At 34.7% G+C, this 15,880-nt stretch overlaps 1 protein-coding gene across 1 annotated transcript in view; it reads right to left on the reverse strand.

Moving 5' to 3' along the window:
• CCDC150 (coiled-coil domain containing 150) overlaps nucleotides 1-15,519 on the reverse strand; it is a 67,871-nt gene extending 52,352 nt beyond the window's left edge. The window contains 8 exon segments of the mRNA XM_057743802.1: nucleotides 453-545; nucleotides 2,028-2,071; nucleotides 5,931-6,060; nucleotides 7,126-7,242; nucleotides 11,819-11,887; nucleotides 13,709-13,887; nucleotides 14,006-14,226; nucleotides 15,362-15,519. Coding sequence (XP_057599785.1) covers nucleotides 453-545; nucleotides 2,028-2,071; nucleotides 5,931-6,060; nucleotides 7,126-7,242; nucleotides 11,819-11,887; nucleotides 13,709-13,887; nucleotides 14,006-14,226; nucleotides 15,362-15,507 — 999 coding nt within the window. The 5' untranslated portion in view covers nucleotides 15,508-15,519.
• Between the last annotated feature and the right edge of the window lie 361 nt (nucleotides 15,520-15,880).

Below are 15,880 nucleotides of genomic sequence, written 5' to 3' on the forward strand. Positions count from 1 at the left end.
TTAGCTGAATTTGGGAACCACCATCCCACATAAAATGATTACACATAACTCCAAAATCAGCAAGTATTTCTTACGTTCCTACTGTGCTTTGCCATAGAAGATACAAAGAAAGCATAAGACATAGCCCTTGGCCTTGAACTGCTTAGAAGTTCATAGGGGGAAATAAAAAGTATACATGTACTGAGTAAATCAGAAAGCAAACAAGGCAAAGTATAAAGTAGTGCATGGTTTAGCAGTATATCTCATAAACTTATGTGTCACAGGAATTTCGAGGGTGAAATGGGAAATGCAGTTAATTTGAAGATGTTTCATAAATGAAGCAAATCTTATGGCAATAAAAATTTTGGATGATGGCAATGGTATGAATTCACATAACCAGAATTAATCTTGGTTCTTGGTTCTTTAGCTGAACAAAATTAACATCTAAACACTAGAGAAATGGGAAGATTTACCTGTGCTTTTTCTGATGCTTCCTGAAGGGATATTATTTCAGACCTCAAATATGCATTTTCTTCATATTCCTTGTTGAAAGACATCTGTATATTCTATAGGAAAAAAAAAAATTTCTCTGTTTCTACATATAAGAGCTACTACACATGTATGTCTATCAAAATACCTGTTCTGTATTGTTGCTAGTACCACTTCAAGTTCTAATGATATAGATAAGTGTCTTATAAAGGATTTTTTAAAATCTTGATATATTCAACTCCAAAACTCTCTTTATTTATAAATTATTTATCAAAACTATTTATTAAAAATATTCTTATACTGGGACTCCAATTAGAAAGAATTTGCCTAAAACCAAATCTTGATATTTACCTAGTATCCTTATGTCAAGAAAATTCTACTCTCTAAGATGAAATATTTGCTGGTTTATATTACATACACATTTCTTCCAATTAGCAGTAAGATATTATTTCAAAGAAACACATGTAAGGATCTTTAAAAATTATAAGCAGGGGAAGATATTTTCATCAAGGAATACCTGAAGGTGGAGCAGAAGAAAGCACCCTTGTTCTGTGAAAATCAATGTTCTCTTTGAGATGAGGAAAGGTGATAGGAATGTGAGTTGTGGGATGGCTTTTACCTAACAGGTACTTAGTCAAATGGGAAAGAACAAAGTCTAAGACCTCTCCCTTCAGTTTCCTAGTTTTCCAGAAGAAGCATCTCAAGGAAAGTAAACATCACATAACATTTACAACATGAGATTGATTTAGAAATGTCTTAAGATATAAAAGTAGTAACATTTATTCTTTTATTTTTTATTGTAGTAAATATACATAAAATTTATCATATAAACCATTTTTAAGTCTTGTTAATGAAATTTTTTTTATTGAAGTATAGTTGATTTACAATATCATGTTAGTTTTGGGTGTACAGCATAGCGATTCAGTTATATATAATATATAATAATATTATTATATATAAATATGTATTATATAATTATATATAATAATATATATTCTTTTTCAGATTCTTTTCCCTTACAGGAGAAAGGGGCAGGAGGGATAAATTAGGAGGTTGGGAGTAACATATACACACTACTATATATAAAATAGATAGTCAACAAGGACCTACTGTATAGCACAGGGAACTACACTCATTTTAACTATTTTTAAGTGAACGGTTCACTTAAAAATATTTAAGTGTTATGTTTAAGTGTTAAATTCACTGGTGTTAAGTACATACATTCATGTTGCTGAGCAACCGTCACCAAAAATAGTTAATATTTCTTACATTTCATAAAAAAAGCTTCATAACAATTCATTTGTAATAGGTAGAAAACACAAATAAATCTCATTATTTTTCCCAATTCACCTTTTTTCAATCCATACTTATTTTCATGAAATGATTTATTTCTTAACACCCAGGTGACAACAGTTCTGGATATATACTCATTTACACTGAAACTCTTTTTAATAAAGATTTTAGGAGAATCAGAAGGACTGTAAACCAACATAAGTGAGGAAATACTATTTAATGAAGAGATGAAAGAAAGCCTCTGTACTCTAAACCTCAAAACTTACCTTATTTTCTTCAACCAACCTGGAAATGAGGTCATCTCTAGAAACTGAAAACAAAAAGTCCACATGACTATGATGATAATAACTTAACTACGTTGAAATCACACGGTATCTTCCCTGAGAAACTTTGATTAAAAAAATATTTTTAGTCTCTATTTTGCAGAAATAAGGAGAATGCAAGTATTTCTATATTTTTATAGACTGCAAACTAAATCATGAAATTATCAAGAAACTAGTCCACAGTCATGTAGGATGGTAAATGAGGTCACATTTTACTCATGCACAAATGATGATGAGTTTCCGAGGGATTTCAAGCCAGAGAGGCACACAAAAAGATCAAAAAGCCTTTTGTTAGATTATTCTGACAAAGGCTCAATAAAGACAGGGAAATAAGTTTAGTAGCTGTTGCAGTAATCAAAGTGTAAAACAATGAGAGCTGGCTCTAAGGAAATGGTACAGAAGAAAAAGACTTGTAGAAAAGCAAGCAAGAGAGGACTGTCAGGACTTGGTGACTGACCGGTGGGATAAAGGCAATAGATGAGTCAAGGAAAATATCTAGTGTACAGACCTGGACAGCACGGGGATGGTGGACTCTAACTAAATAGGGAATTCAGGGCAAGGAGCAGGTTTGGGGGATATAATGAGTAAGAATGACTGCAACACTTAAGCTTTCATCATGTGTTTTGAGGTATCTGCAAAGCATCTAAATATAGATGATCAGTTGGCAGCAAGATACCATCTGGAGCTCAGGAGGATGATTTGGCGTAGGAAAAAAAAAAGATTTTAAGCCACCCAGAGAGTATGTACATACAGTGAAAATATCAATAAAACCAAAGGCAGAAATAGGGGAACAGTTTGTCACTGTATACTAGTAGCCAAGAAATGTAAACTTTTCTGAGGTTAATATTTCGCTTCATAGAAAATTCATAAAGATCTATTAGTTTTGTTTCACTTAAATATTCTAAAGCCAGAAAATTATAAAACACAAAAACTCACATTTATGATATACTTAGAAAAACTATACTTCTTGAAAATGAGTCCAAGACTCATTTTAAATAAATTCTAATTTAACATATGTGAAGGATCAAGAAGATAAACTATATGATCTATTTTGAAAATTCCACTAATGAAAGAATGAATGAAAGGGGAATTTTATCCTACTTAGGAGAACAATGTAGTCATTTTAATTAATGTGTGTGTAACACACACACATATACACACAAATATATACATAATGTTTATTGCTAACAAATCAACAATTATAGGGACTTTCCTGGTGGTGCAGTTGTTAAGAATCTGCCTGCCAATGCAGGGGATGTGGGTTTGATCCCTGGTCTGGGAAGATCCCACATGCCACGGAGCAACTAAGCTGGTGCACCACAGCTACTGAGCCTGTGCCCTAGAGCCTGCAAGCCACAACTACTGAAGCCTGCATGCCACAACTACTGAAGCCCATGCACCTAGAGGCCATGCTCGCAACAAGAGAAGCCACTGCAATGAGAAGCCCGAGCATCGCAAGGAAGAGTAGTTTCTGCTCTCCACAACTAGAGAAAGCCTGTGTGCAGCAATGAAGACCTGGTGCAGCCAATAAATAAATAAATACCATAAACAATTAGTAATAAACAAGTATATTTTAAAATTTATTGAAGCAAATATCTAAAGCTTAGTTTTTATTAATCTAGTTAGAATAACTATTTGTACCTTAAATAAAATTGCATCCATGTAAAGCATCTATTATTCAATATGAAGCATATAGTTGGTATTCAGACAGCCTCCCTTTTCTTTTTTTAAATAAATTTATTTTATATTTTGGCTGGGTTGGGTCTTTGTTGCTGCACGCGGGCTTTCTCTAGTTGCAGAGAGTGGGGGCTACCCTTCATTGTGGCACATGGGCTTCTCACTGAGATGGCTTCTCTTGTCGCGGAGCATGGGCTCTAAGTACACGGGCTTCAGTAGTTGCGGCTCATAGGTTCTAGAGTGCAGGCTCAGTAGTTGTGGAGCACGGGCTTAGTTGTTCCATGGCATGTGGGATCTTCCGGGACCAGGGCTCAAACCCGTGTCCCCCGCATTGGCAGGCAGATTCTTAATCACTGCACCATCTGGGAAGCCCCAGGCTTCCTTTTTTTTTTTAAATAAATTTATTTACTTTTTAATTTTATTGGCTGTGTTGGGTATTTTTTGCTGTGCGCAGGCTTTCTTTAGTTGTGGTGAGTGGGGGCTACTCTTCGTTGTGGTGCACGGGCTCCTCATTGCTGTGGCTTCTCTTGTTGCGGAGCACAGGCTCTAGGTGCGTGGGCTTCAGCAGTTGCAGCATATGGGCTCAATAGTTGTGGCTCACGGGCTCTAAAGCACAGGCTCAATAGTTGGGGCACACGGGCTTAGTTGCTCTGCGGCATGTGGGATATTCCTGGAGCAGGGATTGAACCGGTGTCCCCTGCATTGGCAGGCAGATGTTTAACCACTGTGCCACCTAGGAAGCCCCCCCTTTTTTCTTATGTTAAGTTTGAATTGCTGTTGTTCTAATCTTAATGTTTTTAATGATCTTCCATATATTCTTACAAAATTCAAAAATCAAGCATTAATCCATCAAGAAAGTAACATTTTAAAAAAAATCACTTAATCAGAAGGACAACTAATGTAATAGAAAGATATGCGTTTTAGTCCCACCTATTCTATTTACTGTGGGTCCTTCGCTATAGATCCTTTTATTCTTCTGTAGAATGGGGTATATTTTCTTATCTTTGTCACAAGTTTGCTATAAGGTTCAAATGGGATAATGTGGTAGTACCATAAAATGTAACGTGTATTTTCATAGGCATGCAATCACAGGAAGACAGAAAATTATCTAGGGGCATTATCCGTGAGAACTTCACAGGATAATTCACTACTCAACTACTATATGGAAAAAGAATACTTTCTGTTAAGAGCAGTAAGTAAAAGCATTGAGTGGATTACTGTTTGCTCTATGTTTTTTAAAAAAATTTTTCATTTCCCTTTTGGTATTCCCTACCCTCATTACAGCCACAGATCAGAGAAGCCACACTTGCAAAAACATTGGGTTTGGAGTTAGAAGATCCAGGCTTACGCCTCACTTCACCATTTCTTCATTTTGTAACTTTTGGAAGTACATATAGTTTTGTGTATTATGTGAGATAATTTATGTGAGAGTCCTAGGTAAACCATGAAGTGTTATTCACATGTGAAGCAATGCACTGGAACTCTGAGTGATCTCTATAGTGAGATCCATGTGAAAACAGCTTTTATGATTATATATTAACAAACAGTAGTCTGATGAGGGCTGTTGGGTTGGAAGAAGCATGTCTCTGAGCAACCCGGGATCAAGTCTAGACACTTCATTTCCTAGCTCTGTCACCTTTAAGGATTCTTTTGAAAACAAACAAACAAACAAACAGATGTTCTTCTCCTCAAATGAGAAGTTAACCTAACCTCTCTCTATGGTACCTTACCTTACAACCATCTATTGCTACAAATACAAGCTGACCAAAATAGGTTGATAACCTGAAGAATGGCGAGTCTGACGTGATAAATAGTTACAATCAGTAGGTTAGCAAGGATTAATGGCCTCATTTCCTTATTAGCATTCTATTATCCAATATTCAATCTAGATTTATAGAAGCCAAACTTTCCCAAGTCCACAAACAGTTAAATAAACCTGAAAAAAAATCTATATAAGTTTACAATTAAGAGGGTCAAATTCTATTTTATTACTAACATTCTCTTCTTTTCTCAGTGTCACAGATAGAAAGGAAATCAGCAATTTTTTACATCCAGGTCTGGGAAATACCAGTAACACTGGCCACTTTGAGAATTTGGAAATCTTAAGAGTTTTTGCATGAAATCTCAAAAAACTAAGAAAAGTATAATTTTTAGCATCTATTTTCATACCTAGATCAGACTTGAGCTGTGAGGTAGCGGTTTCCAACTCTCCTTTCTGTTGTTGCTCCTGTGCCAGTAGTTCTTGCGTGGCCTGAATAGAACTGCGTAGGGCAATGCAGTTTTGCTGCAAAATTTGCACCTGAAATTGTATAAGAAAAACTTCTTTTCTGTAAGGTAAAGATTTCTAATAAGCTACCTTATAGCACACGTGTAAGGTAGATTTTCTGATCTTAATGTTACTGGAGGAAGAAGCAGAGTTTATGTTACTGTTAAAGATCTCAACAGAGTGCAGTGTCTTACAGCAGTGCCGTCCAGGAGCACTTTCTGTGCACTCTTCAACATACCAGTCACCAGCCACAAGTGACTGCCGAGCACTCAAAATGTTGCCAGAATGAGTGAGGAATTGAATTTTTAATTTTATTTAATTTTAACAAATAAAATTAATTTCAATTTACATAACCACATATGGCTAGTGCCTACTATATTGGCAGTATAAATTACAGCAATAAAGGATCATTTGCAAAGCCCTTAAGTAGAATCCTTTTTATAATTCCATTGTGAAGGATGGCATTGGTTAAAATAATAAAGATTATGTAATTTAATAATAGGTATTAGGATTTGAAACTACTAATTGCCTTGGGTACTAAGAATTTAAAATATTTTAAATTACATATAGATACTTCAAATAACTTTGATGAAAGCAAAAATACTATGCTAAAATAAATAATGAGAATTGAAATCAGCAATGTAAACACATTCCTGATTATTTTACTTATTGGCATTCCTTGCTTCAAATGTCAGCTCTATCTTTCTTTTCTATCCACGTCATATATAATACATATAACACAACACTAGGTCAGTGCCTTCCAAAATCAATTCCTGTAACGAGATTATAGGGTGTAGGGGGAAGAATTCCCTCCCAGAAGCTAAGGGTGCACTTCTGTAAAGCCTGAGGCAAAACAACCTCTGTCCTCAGCTCCCTCATTCATAAATTAAGAGTGTTGGACTGAATAGCATCAGAGTACTTTCTTATTTTTCACTAAAATTTTTTAAATTGCAGTAAGAATGTTAATAGAGGATTACTAAAGAAAAGAATTTAATAAATCTAGAGGAAATTAGCAAAACTATAGGTTTGTAGGTAAAACATTAGCTTTTCCCTTTTGGTTCCACTTCCCCAACATAAACAAGGAGAAAATCTCTCTACCTGTTTCCTTTCCACCTCCACTGTTGATCCCATTTCTTGTATTTTGAGTAGCATGGCTGATCCTGATTTTTCAAGAGATTCCCTTAGGTGCTTCTCCTGAGACAGTTGTCTCCTTAGCTACAGAGCAACACTGCAGTTAGGTGAGACCAAGGGAACTTCATAGCAGTTTAACAAAGATCAAAGTCACCATAAAGAGTACAGTTTAACAAAGATCAAAGTCACCATGAAGAGTTTACCAGACATGCCATCTTATTCCCATTCTTCATTTGTTTATGACTACACAGAAACATGCTTTTGTTTCTCCCTAACAGACAACCTTCTAAGAAATGGAGAATCAAATTTGCTACCCTCATCTTCCTACTGTATAAGTCTGTTTTCTAAATTGCAGGTCAAGACACATTAGTAAGTTGCAAGAAGCACTTGAAAAAGCGGGCAAAAAAGAATAGAAAGAAAATCTAAGAGCACGTAGCAAGTAGTAAGGAAGGGTAAGTACTGCTTCATGAAATGTTTGTGCACATGCATGTGTGTATGGTGCTGCAGTGTAAAATATGTCTTACAATGGATTGTTGTCAAAAAAGTTTGAAAAACACTAATATGTCTTAGCATATGTATTTTCTGTATTTCTGTATTTTCTTTGTTTCTTAACTATTTTCCGATATTTTGATTTCCTCATCTACATATATTTTTTATCCCATAGTATTATAAACATTTCTCTGAAAGCTGTTTTAATTATGTATTGGAATTTAAAGATCAAGACAATTAATGAAGTAGTTGTTAAGTAGCAGACAAAAACGACACAAGAATTTGGGTACACTGACCTTATTTCTATCAATAAATGACTATAAAATGAGTCATAAAGATACAAAGAAGGTTAAGAGTCTCTTGTATCATGAGGTAAAGAAGTCCTTTCTAATTTATATGGGAATTGAAAAATGCTATTCCTCTTATGAAGTGACATTAAACTGAAAGAAATTCTATTTTTAAACCCCAGTAAAGATGACACAAGAGTAAACTTAATAATTCTTCTCTACATTGTACATATGTAGTTTATATGTGTTTTCTTGAAGAATGATATACTTCACAATTTTCAAGAAGTTTTTAAAAAGTGAAGAGAGATGAAAAATATGTTGACATGAAATGGTTACAAGACAGCCCGTTTTGGAAATGTTCTATGATTCTCTTAACCATACACCTAATACTGAACATTTGAATATTTCCAGTGTTTTGCTATTCTAAATACTGTTCTGCTGAACATGCTTGTGAATAAATCTGGATTTCTGATAATTTCCTTGAGATAAATCCTACAAAAGGAATCACTAGGTTAAAAGTGTAAACTTTTTTAGACTTCTGATAATTTGTAATTTTCCTTCCAATTTTACCTTATCAGTAGTATTTGAATAAATTTCATCAGCATTATAGATTATTACTTTCTTATATCTTTGCTAATTTAATAAATGAAAAACAACATCTTAATATTTTTGCATTCCTTTGGTTCCTAGTGAGAGTAAACATTTCCTAATATGGTTATTAGTTCTTTATATATTTTCGGAACTGCTCTTATCCTTTGCCCATTGTTTTGGGGATTTTTTTTAAAGTCAATTTAAGTTCTTTAAAAGGGAAGATTATCAACTCTGCCTAGTTTCGTTATGTTTTATGAGTTTTGCCTTTTTTAATACATGTATAAGATTTTAACTTTTATATGGTCAAACCTATTGAGCATTCTGTAATCTTGCTCCTTTTTTTCAAGCTTAGAAATTCCTTCCTTATCCAATGATTAGTTAAATATTATAATCTTATTTAAGAATGAGCCATAGCTTTTGCTTTTGGCTATATTTTTCAGGTTTTAGTTTAGTATCAGATTGCAATCACTTTATAACTTAGAGAAGCATAATATACTTTTCTAAGCTTTACATCGAATTATATAGTATAATTTGTTCAAGATACAATTTAAGTGCCTTATAAAGGGAATCTTTATTTGATAATTATACTACTGAGAATCCCTAAAGCATTAAGGGCAATCAGTTAATCTATTTCATTTTCATCAGAACCAGATTTTATACATATATTTCTTCTCTCTTAGAATGATATATACTGGATTTACTTTATCTTTGTAGAGCCTTCTGTTATGGGCTGAATTGTATCCCCCCGAAATTCACATGTTGAAGCCCTAAACCCCAATATCTCAAAATATGGCTGTGTTTGGCCTTTAAAGAGTTATTTAAATTATGAGGCTGGTGGGGTGGACCCTAATCCAACATGACTGGCGTCTTTATAAGAGGAGGAAATTTATACACAAAGAGACACTGGGGATGTGTGCACAGAGAAAAGACCATGTGAGGACACAGAAAAAAGGCAGCTGTCTGCAAGCCAAGGAGAAAGGACACAGGGAAAAAACCAAACCTGCTGATATGTTGATCTTGGACTTTTCACCTCCAGAAAGGTGAGACATAAGTTTCTGTTGTTTAAGCCACCAGTCTGTAGTACTTTGTTATGGCAGCCCCAGCAGACTAATACATCCTTCGTGCTCCACATACCCTCAAAATGTCCCTATTTGACTAGTTCAGTCCTTCTTCGGGTTCTTGACAAGTTTAATGAAAACTCAGCGTTTCACTACAGCACCAAGAATTAAGACTTTCCCAATAAAAAATAATGGTAAGTGGCAATCCAATGGATACTTTTCAACATGGTGCTGGAACAACTGGACACACACACACACAAACTCACACAAAGAATTGAGATATAAACCTCACACCTTTCACAAAACATAATTCAAAACCTAAATGTAAAATGCAAAGCTATAAAACTTCTAAAAGATAACATAGCAGAAAAATCTAGGTGACCCTGGGTTTGGCAATGTTATTTTAGATATACCACCAAAAGTACAAACCATGAAAAAAAAACAGGTAAGTTGGACTTGATTAAAATTAAAAATTTCTACTCTGCAAAAGACACTGTTAAGAGAATAAAAAGATAAGCTACAGATTGGGAGAAAATACTTGTAAAACACATACTGGATAAAGGACTGGTATCCAAAATATAAAAAGAACTCTAAAAACTCAACAGTAAGGAAAAAAAAAACAACCCAGCTTCGAAGTAGGAAAATGATCTAAGATACCTCACCAAATAAGATAGACAGATGGCAAATGTGCATATGAAAAGAAGCTCAACATCATGTCATTAGAAAATCAGAAATTAAAACAAGATACTATACATACACCTATCAGAATGGCAAAAATCCAAAACACTGACAACGGCGAATGCTGGTGAGGATGTGGAACAACAGGATTCTCGTTCATTGCTGGTGGGAACACAACATGGTACAGCCACTGCAACAGACTGGCAGTTTCTTAGAAAGCCAAACATAAGCTTACCATATGATCCATCAACCGTGCTTCTAGGTATTTGTCTAAAGGAGTTGAAAACTTATGTCCATATAAAAACCTGCATATGAATGTTTATAGCAGCTTTATTCATAATTGCCAAACTTGGAAGCCACCAAGATGTCCTTCAGTAGGTGAATGGATAAACTGTGATACATCCAGACAATGGATTATTGTTCATTGATAAAAAGAAATGAACTATCAAACCATGAAAAGACATGGAGGATTTAAATACATATGCTAAGTGAAAGAAGGCAGTCCCAAAAGGCTGTATGATTCCAATTATAAAACAGCTATAGAGACAGTGAAAGGATGAGTGACTTGGGGGTGATGAGCATGTAGAGCACAGAGCCACAGGGCGCTTTCTGGGCAGTGAAACTATTCTTTATACTGTAATGATCAAAAAGTAAAACAATCTAAACTGTGAACTTAGTAATATTGTATCAATCGTGGTTCATCTCTGTTTCTGTGCAATTTTTCTAAAAACTTAAAACTGCTCTAAAAAGAGCCTATTAAAATAGCCAAAGTATTATTTTTAAAGTGTGAAACAATATATTCCGACTAACAATGAACGACCATGCTTTTATCAGTACTAGCAAATAAGGAACTCTACATGAGAGAATGTTCCAGATAGCTACATTTACCACCTTAAACCACACTGAAAGTCATAATTTTTAAAATAATTTATCTATTTCTCTGTTTTGTATAACAATATTTTAAATATAATTTGATCCTTTTGATTTGGACTAATGTCAATTATTATTCTGTCAGGGAATATTGAGGTTTTTAGGCCACTGTCAGGATATATTGGGTTAGTAATTCTTCTGACTCTTCCACTGTTTTCAGCTGCAAATTTTTAGTCCAACAACTTTTAGCAGCCACCTACTTCATAATTTCAATGTGCTATCTACTTAAATTTAGGCTGAAATGAAAGTTTTAAGGTAAAATTAGATAAGCAGATTTATTAAAAGCTTTTTATTTTAAACACAACTGTAGTGTAAAGGGTCTTTGTATGAAGGTGTCTACTTAATTCTAGTATATGAGCAACTGCATGAGCTTTCTTTTAACTGTTTCCCTCCTGGCTAAGAGAGCATTTGTTTTTTTCTGGTTTTATGGCAGTACTGAGGTGAAAGGAAGTTTTAATGTCATATAAGGGCAGGTGTAACTTCATGTGGCACATTTTTTAAATCTTCCTAATAAACAGTCACATATTTTCTTCTTCAATGGTTTCTTTTCATTCTGTCCACTTCCTTGACTTCCCCCTATGCAATTCCAATGCCCTCCTCCACCCTCCAGTATCCTTTTTACCTTACCTCCTGAATTTTAAGGTTCATTTTACGTTTCGTGGTCTTCAGTTCCTCTTCAATAATGGCTGCATTCTTCTAAAAATAGGAGAAAAGGTTCTAAATAATCTGAAATGATAGGAAGAAACTGTCCATAGGTATATCAGAGTTCAAATCTAGCCTTTTTTGGCAACCTATAAATTCTGACTACAGTTATAAACACTTCTTATTACAATTCTAAAGTAATTATTACGATTCTAAGGTAATTATTACAATTATTACAATGAGATATTTAAAGTTATTTTACTAGTGATTCATGACTTCTATCATTTTCCCTTTCAGATAATTAAAAAATGATTAGTCACATGTACCTCCTCTAAAATTCAATAATCAGAGGAAAACCTGGTAATTGCTAGACTTTGTTCTTACAGGGTATAGTCCTATTTTTTTAAGTACTCTGTTTCTTTTAGCCTCAAATATTAACTACGCTTATGAGTTGAGAATGAAAAACAGCTTTCACCATTCATTCCCTTTTATATTATTATTAATGGCACCACAGTCTAAGATGTAAAACCCCAGAGTTGTCTTTGCCTTCTTCTTTACCTTCAGACCCTATCCAATACTATATTCTAGCATATCTTTCCTCTCAAAATGCCACAACTGTAGTTCAGACCTAGTAAGGTCTAGGCCGCTAATAAGACAATGCATTTCTAACTGGTTTTCCTGTCTCCAGTCTCTTCGCCCATAATTGATACTCTATACTACTGCCGGATTAGTTTTCTTGTTATCATTATGTCACTTTCTTACCAAAAATTTAATCACTCCCCACAGGATCAAGCCCAACTACTTGATTATTCTTGATTTTGAGATCCTCTATGACATTATCCCTAGCTAATTTCCAACTGATTTCACACAAATCCTCACTCCTGTTAGGCTACTTTATGCATCTCCTCCTAATTATACCCAGGGGAAAGATCTAGGTTCAAATCTGAATTACAGGAAGAAAACAGATAAGTGTGATCTCCGAGGAGTCATTAAAATAGAGACAATAATATCCTATATCTTGAGGTTTTACAGAGATTAAACAGAACATGTTTTAAACAAAAGAACATCTGTTACACTGTCCGGCCTATGGAGGGAAAACAAAATCATTAGTTTCTTTCCCTAGTCTTATTTTTTGTTGCCTCTGTGTGTACTCTTTGAAATGTTTTCATCTCTCTGCTTTGCCTTCTAAAGGTTCACCTCAAATCCTGTCTCTTCCTTGAAGCCTAGCCTAATCTGTTCTAGATAGGACACGGACACCTTCTCAAACCTACCTGAATATAGAACACTTAGTTGGCAATATTTGCTTATTGTCCTATACTGTCCTTTAACATTTTTCTTAAGAATTTTTTTTAAGATTTTTAAAGTCTTTATTGAATTTTTTAAAATATTGCTTCCGTTTTATGTTTTTTGGGTTTTTTGGCCACGAGACGTGGGATCCCAGCTCCCCGACCAGGAAAAGAACCCGCACCAGAAGGGAAGGTTCTACCAGACAGGACAGGAGGGTCATCCTTCCACTACATTGGAAGGCGAAGTCTTAACCACAGGGCCACCAGGGAAGTCTATAACATTTCTTATACCCTTATTTTTTTCTCTTTAGCTTTCCCTGCTATGCCTTGTTGTCGCAGCTAGCACATAAGCTCTTGAAGAGCATAGACTCGCTCACATCTCTGGATCCTCATAGTCACATGCAGAGGGTAAGCCATCTATAAACACTCACAGCATACACTCTTATATGCTTTCAATGTGGATAAATTTCAAATGTCAGGAATCCTCACATCAACATCATCTATTTTTAAAAGTCACTTTTACAGGTCTAGTGCCTCCTCCAGCTAACACGTAACAGTGAATTTATATTCCAGAACTCTGGACTCAAACCTTTGTCTCTGAGGCAAGCTCCAGAGTTGCAGTCAACCTTTGCACCTCATCTTGTGCCTTGTCTTCTTCCTCTTTTACATCTCGTAGTTGCTGGCGCAAATTCATCACTTCCAGCTGCAATAGCTTCAGGTCCTTGGAATGCTCCTCCTGTATTGTATTCAGTCTTTCCTTCATAAAATCTACCAGACAGAACAGGAGAGTCATCAAGCAGTTTAAAGAAGTCAGGAAAGGAAAAGAATCAAATTCATCAAGCATCCCCACAGGACCAAATTTCTAGTGATTCTCTTTGCTCTATACCTGTTTTCTGTGGGTTCAAATCCTTTTCAGTTTGCAGACGAAAGATGTTCATCTTCAAGGACTGGATGAGGCTTTCTAGACGGCACATTCGATTTACCAGAAACTCACAGTTCTTCCATAAAATATCTGTTTTTCCTGAACAAATTATTTCATTCTGAATAGGGCTAATGATGTTCTGGCTCACAGGCTCTCTTAAACATTTTGGAGTTTCCAACTGGCCTCTAGACAAAGATCCCAATATAACAATATTATAGGGTAATTCCAACCATCCAGTCAATTTAACACTTCTACTGAGAATAAAAACTATATTCTTTGGTTAACAAGTATTTGATAGCCCCTGAAAATTTAAATATAGAGAGCACTTTTAGGCAGAGAGGATGAGACCAATGTGGGATGGGTAAAGATCACTGATTTATTTAATGGTTATTTTAATCTGAATCTTTTGTAAACTTATCTTGTATGTAAAAACAAGTGATATATAAAACATGTTAAAATGCTAATTCTATAATGGCAAACTAAGAATTAAAGTTAGCATGGAGGTAATATTTCACATCCTTTCTAGAAAATTTTTAAACAAGGTCATAATAAACATTCCTGTTTTGTTCTAACATACTCAGCATTGGTACAAATTTAATCTTTGCTGAAGAGTTAATTATTCTATGTGTGCTATGATACCAAATATACTAATTTTAGATCTTCATAAGAGACATTCAGGAAATATATATGTAACTTTAAAGAAAATCACACCAGTAAATTCAATTTTGGCCACTTCAGCACCCAGATTCCTCAAGGCTTTGACAATCTAATTTTTAATGGCAATAACTTCTTTAGGAGTGCAAAGGAAAAACACAGTTCTTTTTTTGAGTACTTCATTCTAAACTATGAATTCTTTTTAAGACTTAAAACCTCTCTTTTAATTTAAAATAAATGTAAAGAAAGAAAATGTAGACCATATTAATGGCGTGAATCAAGTTTAGATGTTAACCTTAACTAATATCAAAATCTATTTTTTACTTTTTAAAAAAGGACCAAATTTTTTTCTAATTATGTAAAAAATTACATTTGTTTTTAATCAAGTATTGACGGAGAACAGGATATCAAAGTTTGTGCACCTAATTAACACACTTTAAAAATCTGTTTAGAAGAATAGAGGTAGTAGCTCTATTACAGGACAACTCTTTTATCTTGCAAATATTTTCTAATTAATATTCTAATGGAAACTGTTATTTCTCAATTCTTTTCTGAATACCTGTTTCATCTGCTAAACCATCCACACTGTGACTCCTTATTAGTAACCAGTGGGGCAAAATTCATCAACCTACAAAGATATTGTAATACAAATTTTTCATTTGTTACCTTTTTTCACCAAAGTCCAACATTATTAGGTCATCTCTCAGAGAACTGGTTTGTTCCTCAACTATTCTCATCCTTTGCTGAAGTATTGTGAATGTTTCAGAAGCTGTAGCATTGATGCGGGTTGGAGAGAGGACTGGTCTAGACATTGTAGTTTCTATGTGCACCTAAGATTAAAGTCACAATATTAGTGTAGTCGGTTCTATTACTGTTCAAAATAGCCACTGTCTCTTCCTGTGGAGGATTATACATCCCTGTCCTGTTGAGCTTGAAAATGGCCATGTGTCCTGCTTTGCTCAGTTAAATGTGGGTAGAAGCTTTAAGAGCCAACTTGTCATTCATCATCTCTTTTCCCTTCTCCACGAGATGAGCAACATCCAAGACAGGGTCTGCTTCGTGTGCCGAGATTCCAGGGTAAAGGTTACATGAGCAGAGCCATGGCCCATCCATGACATACAGTGTGAGCAAGAAACTTACGTTGTTATAAGCCACAGATTATTAGGTAGTTTGTTACTGCATCAC

The sequence above is a fragment of the Hippopotamus amphibius genome, chromosome 8 (genome assembly GCF_030028045.1).
Source record: "Hippopotamus amphibius kiboko isolate mHipAmp2 chromosome 8, mHipAmp2.hap2, whole genome shotgun sequence".
NCBI classification, from domain to species: Eukaryota; Metazoa; Chordata; class Mammalia; order Artiodactyla; family Hippopotamidae; genus Hippopotamus; species Hippopotamus amphibius.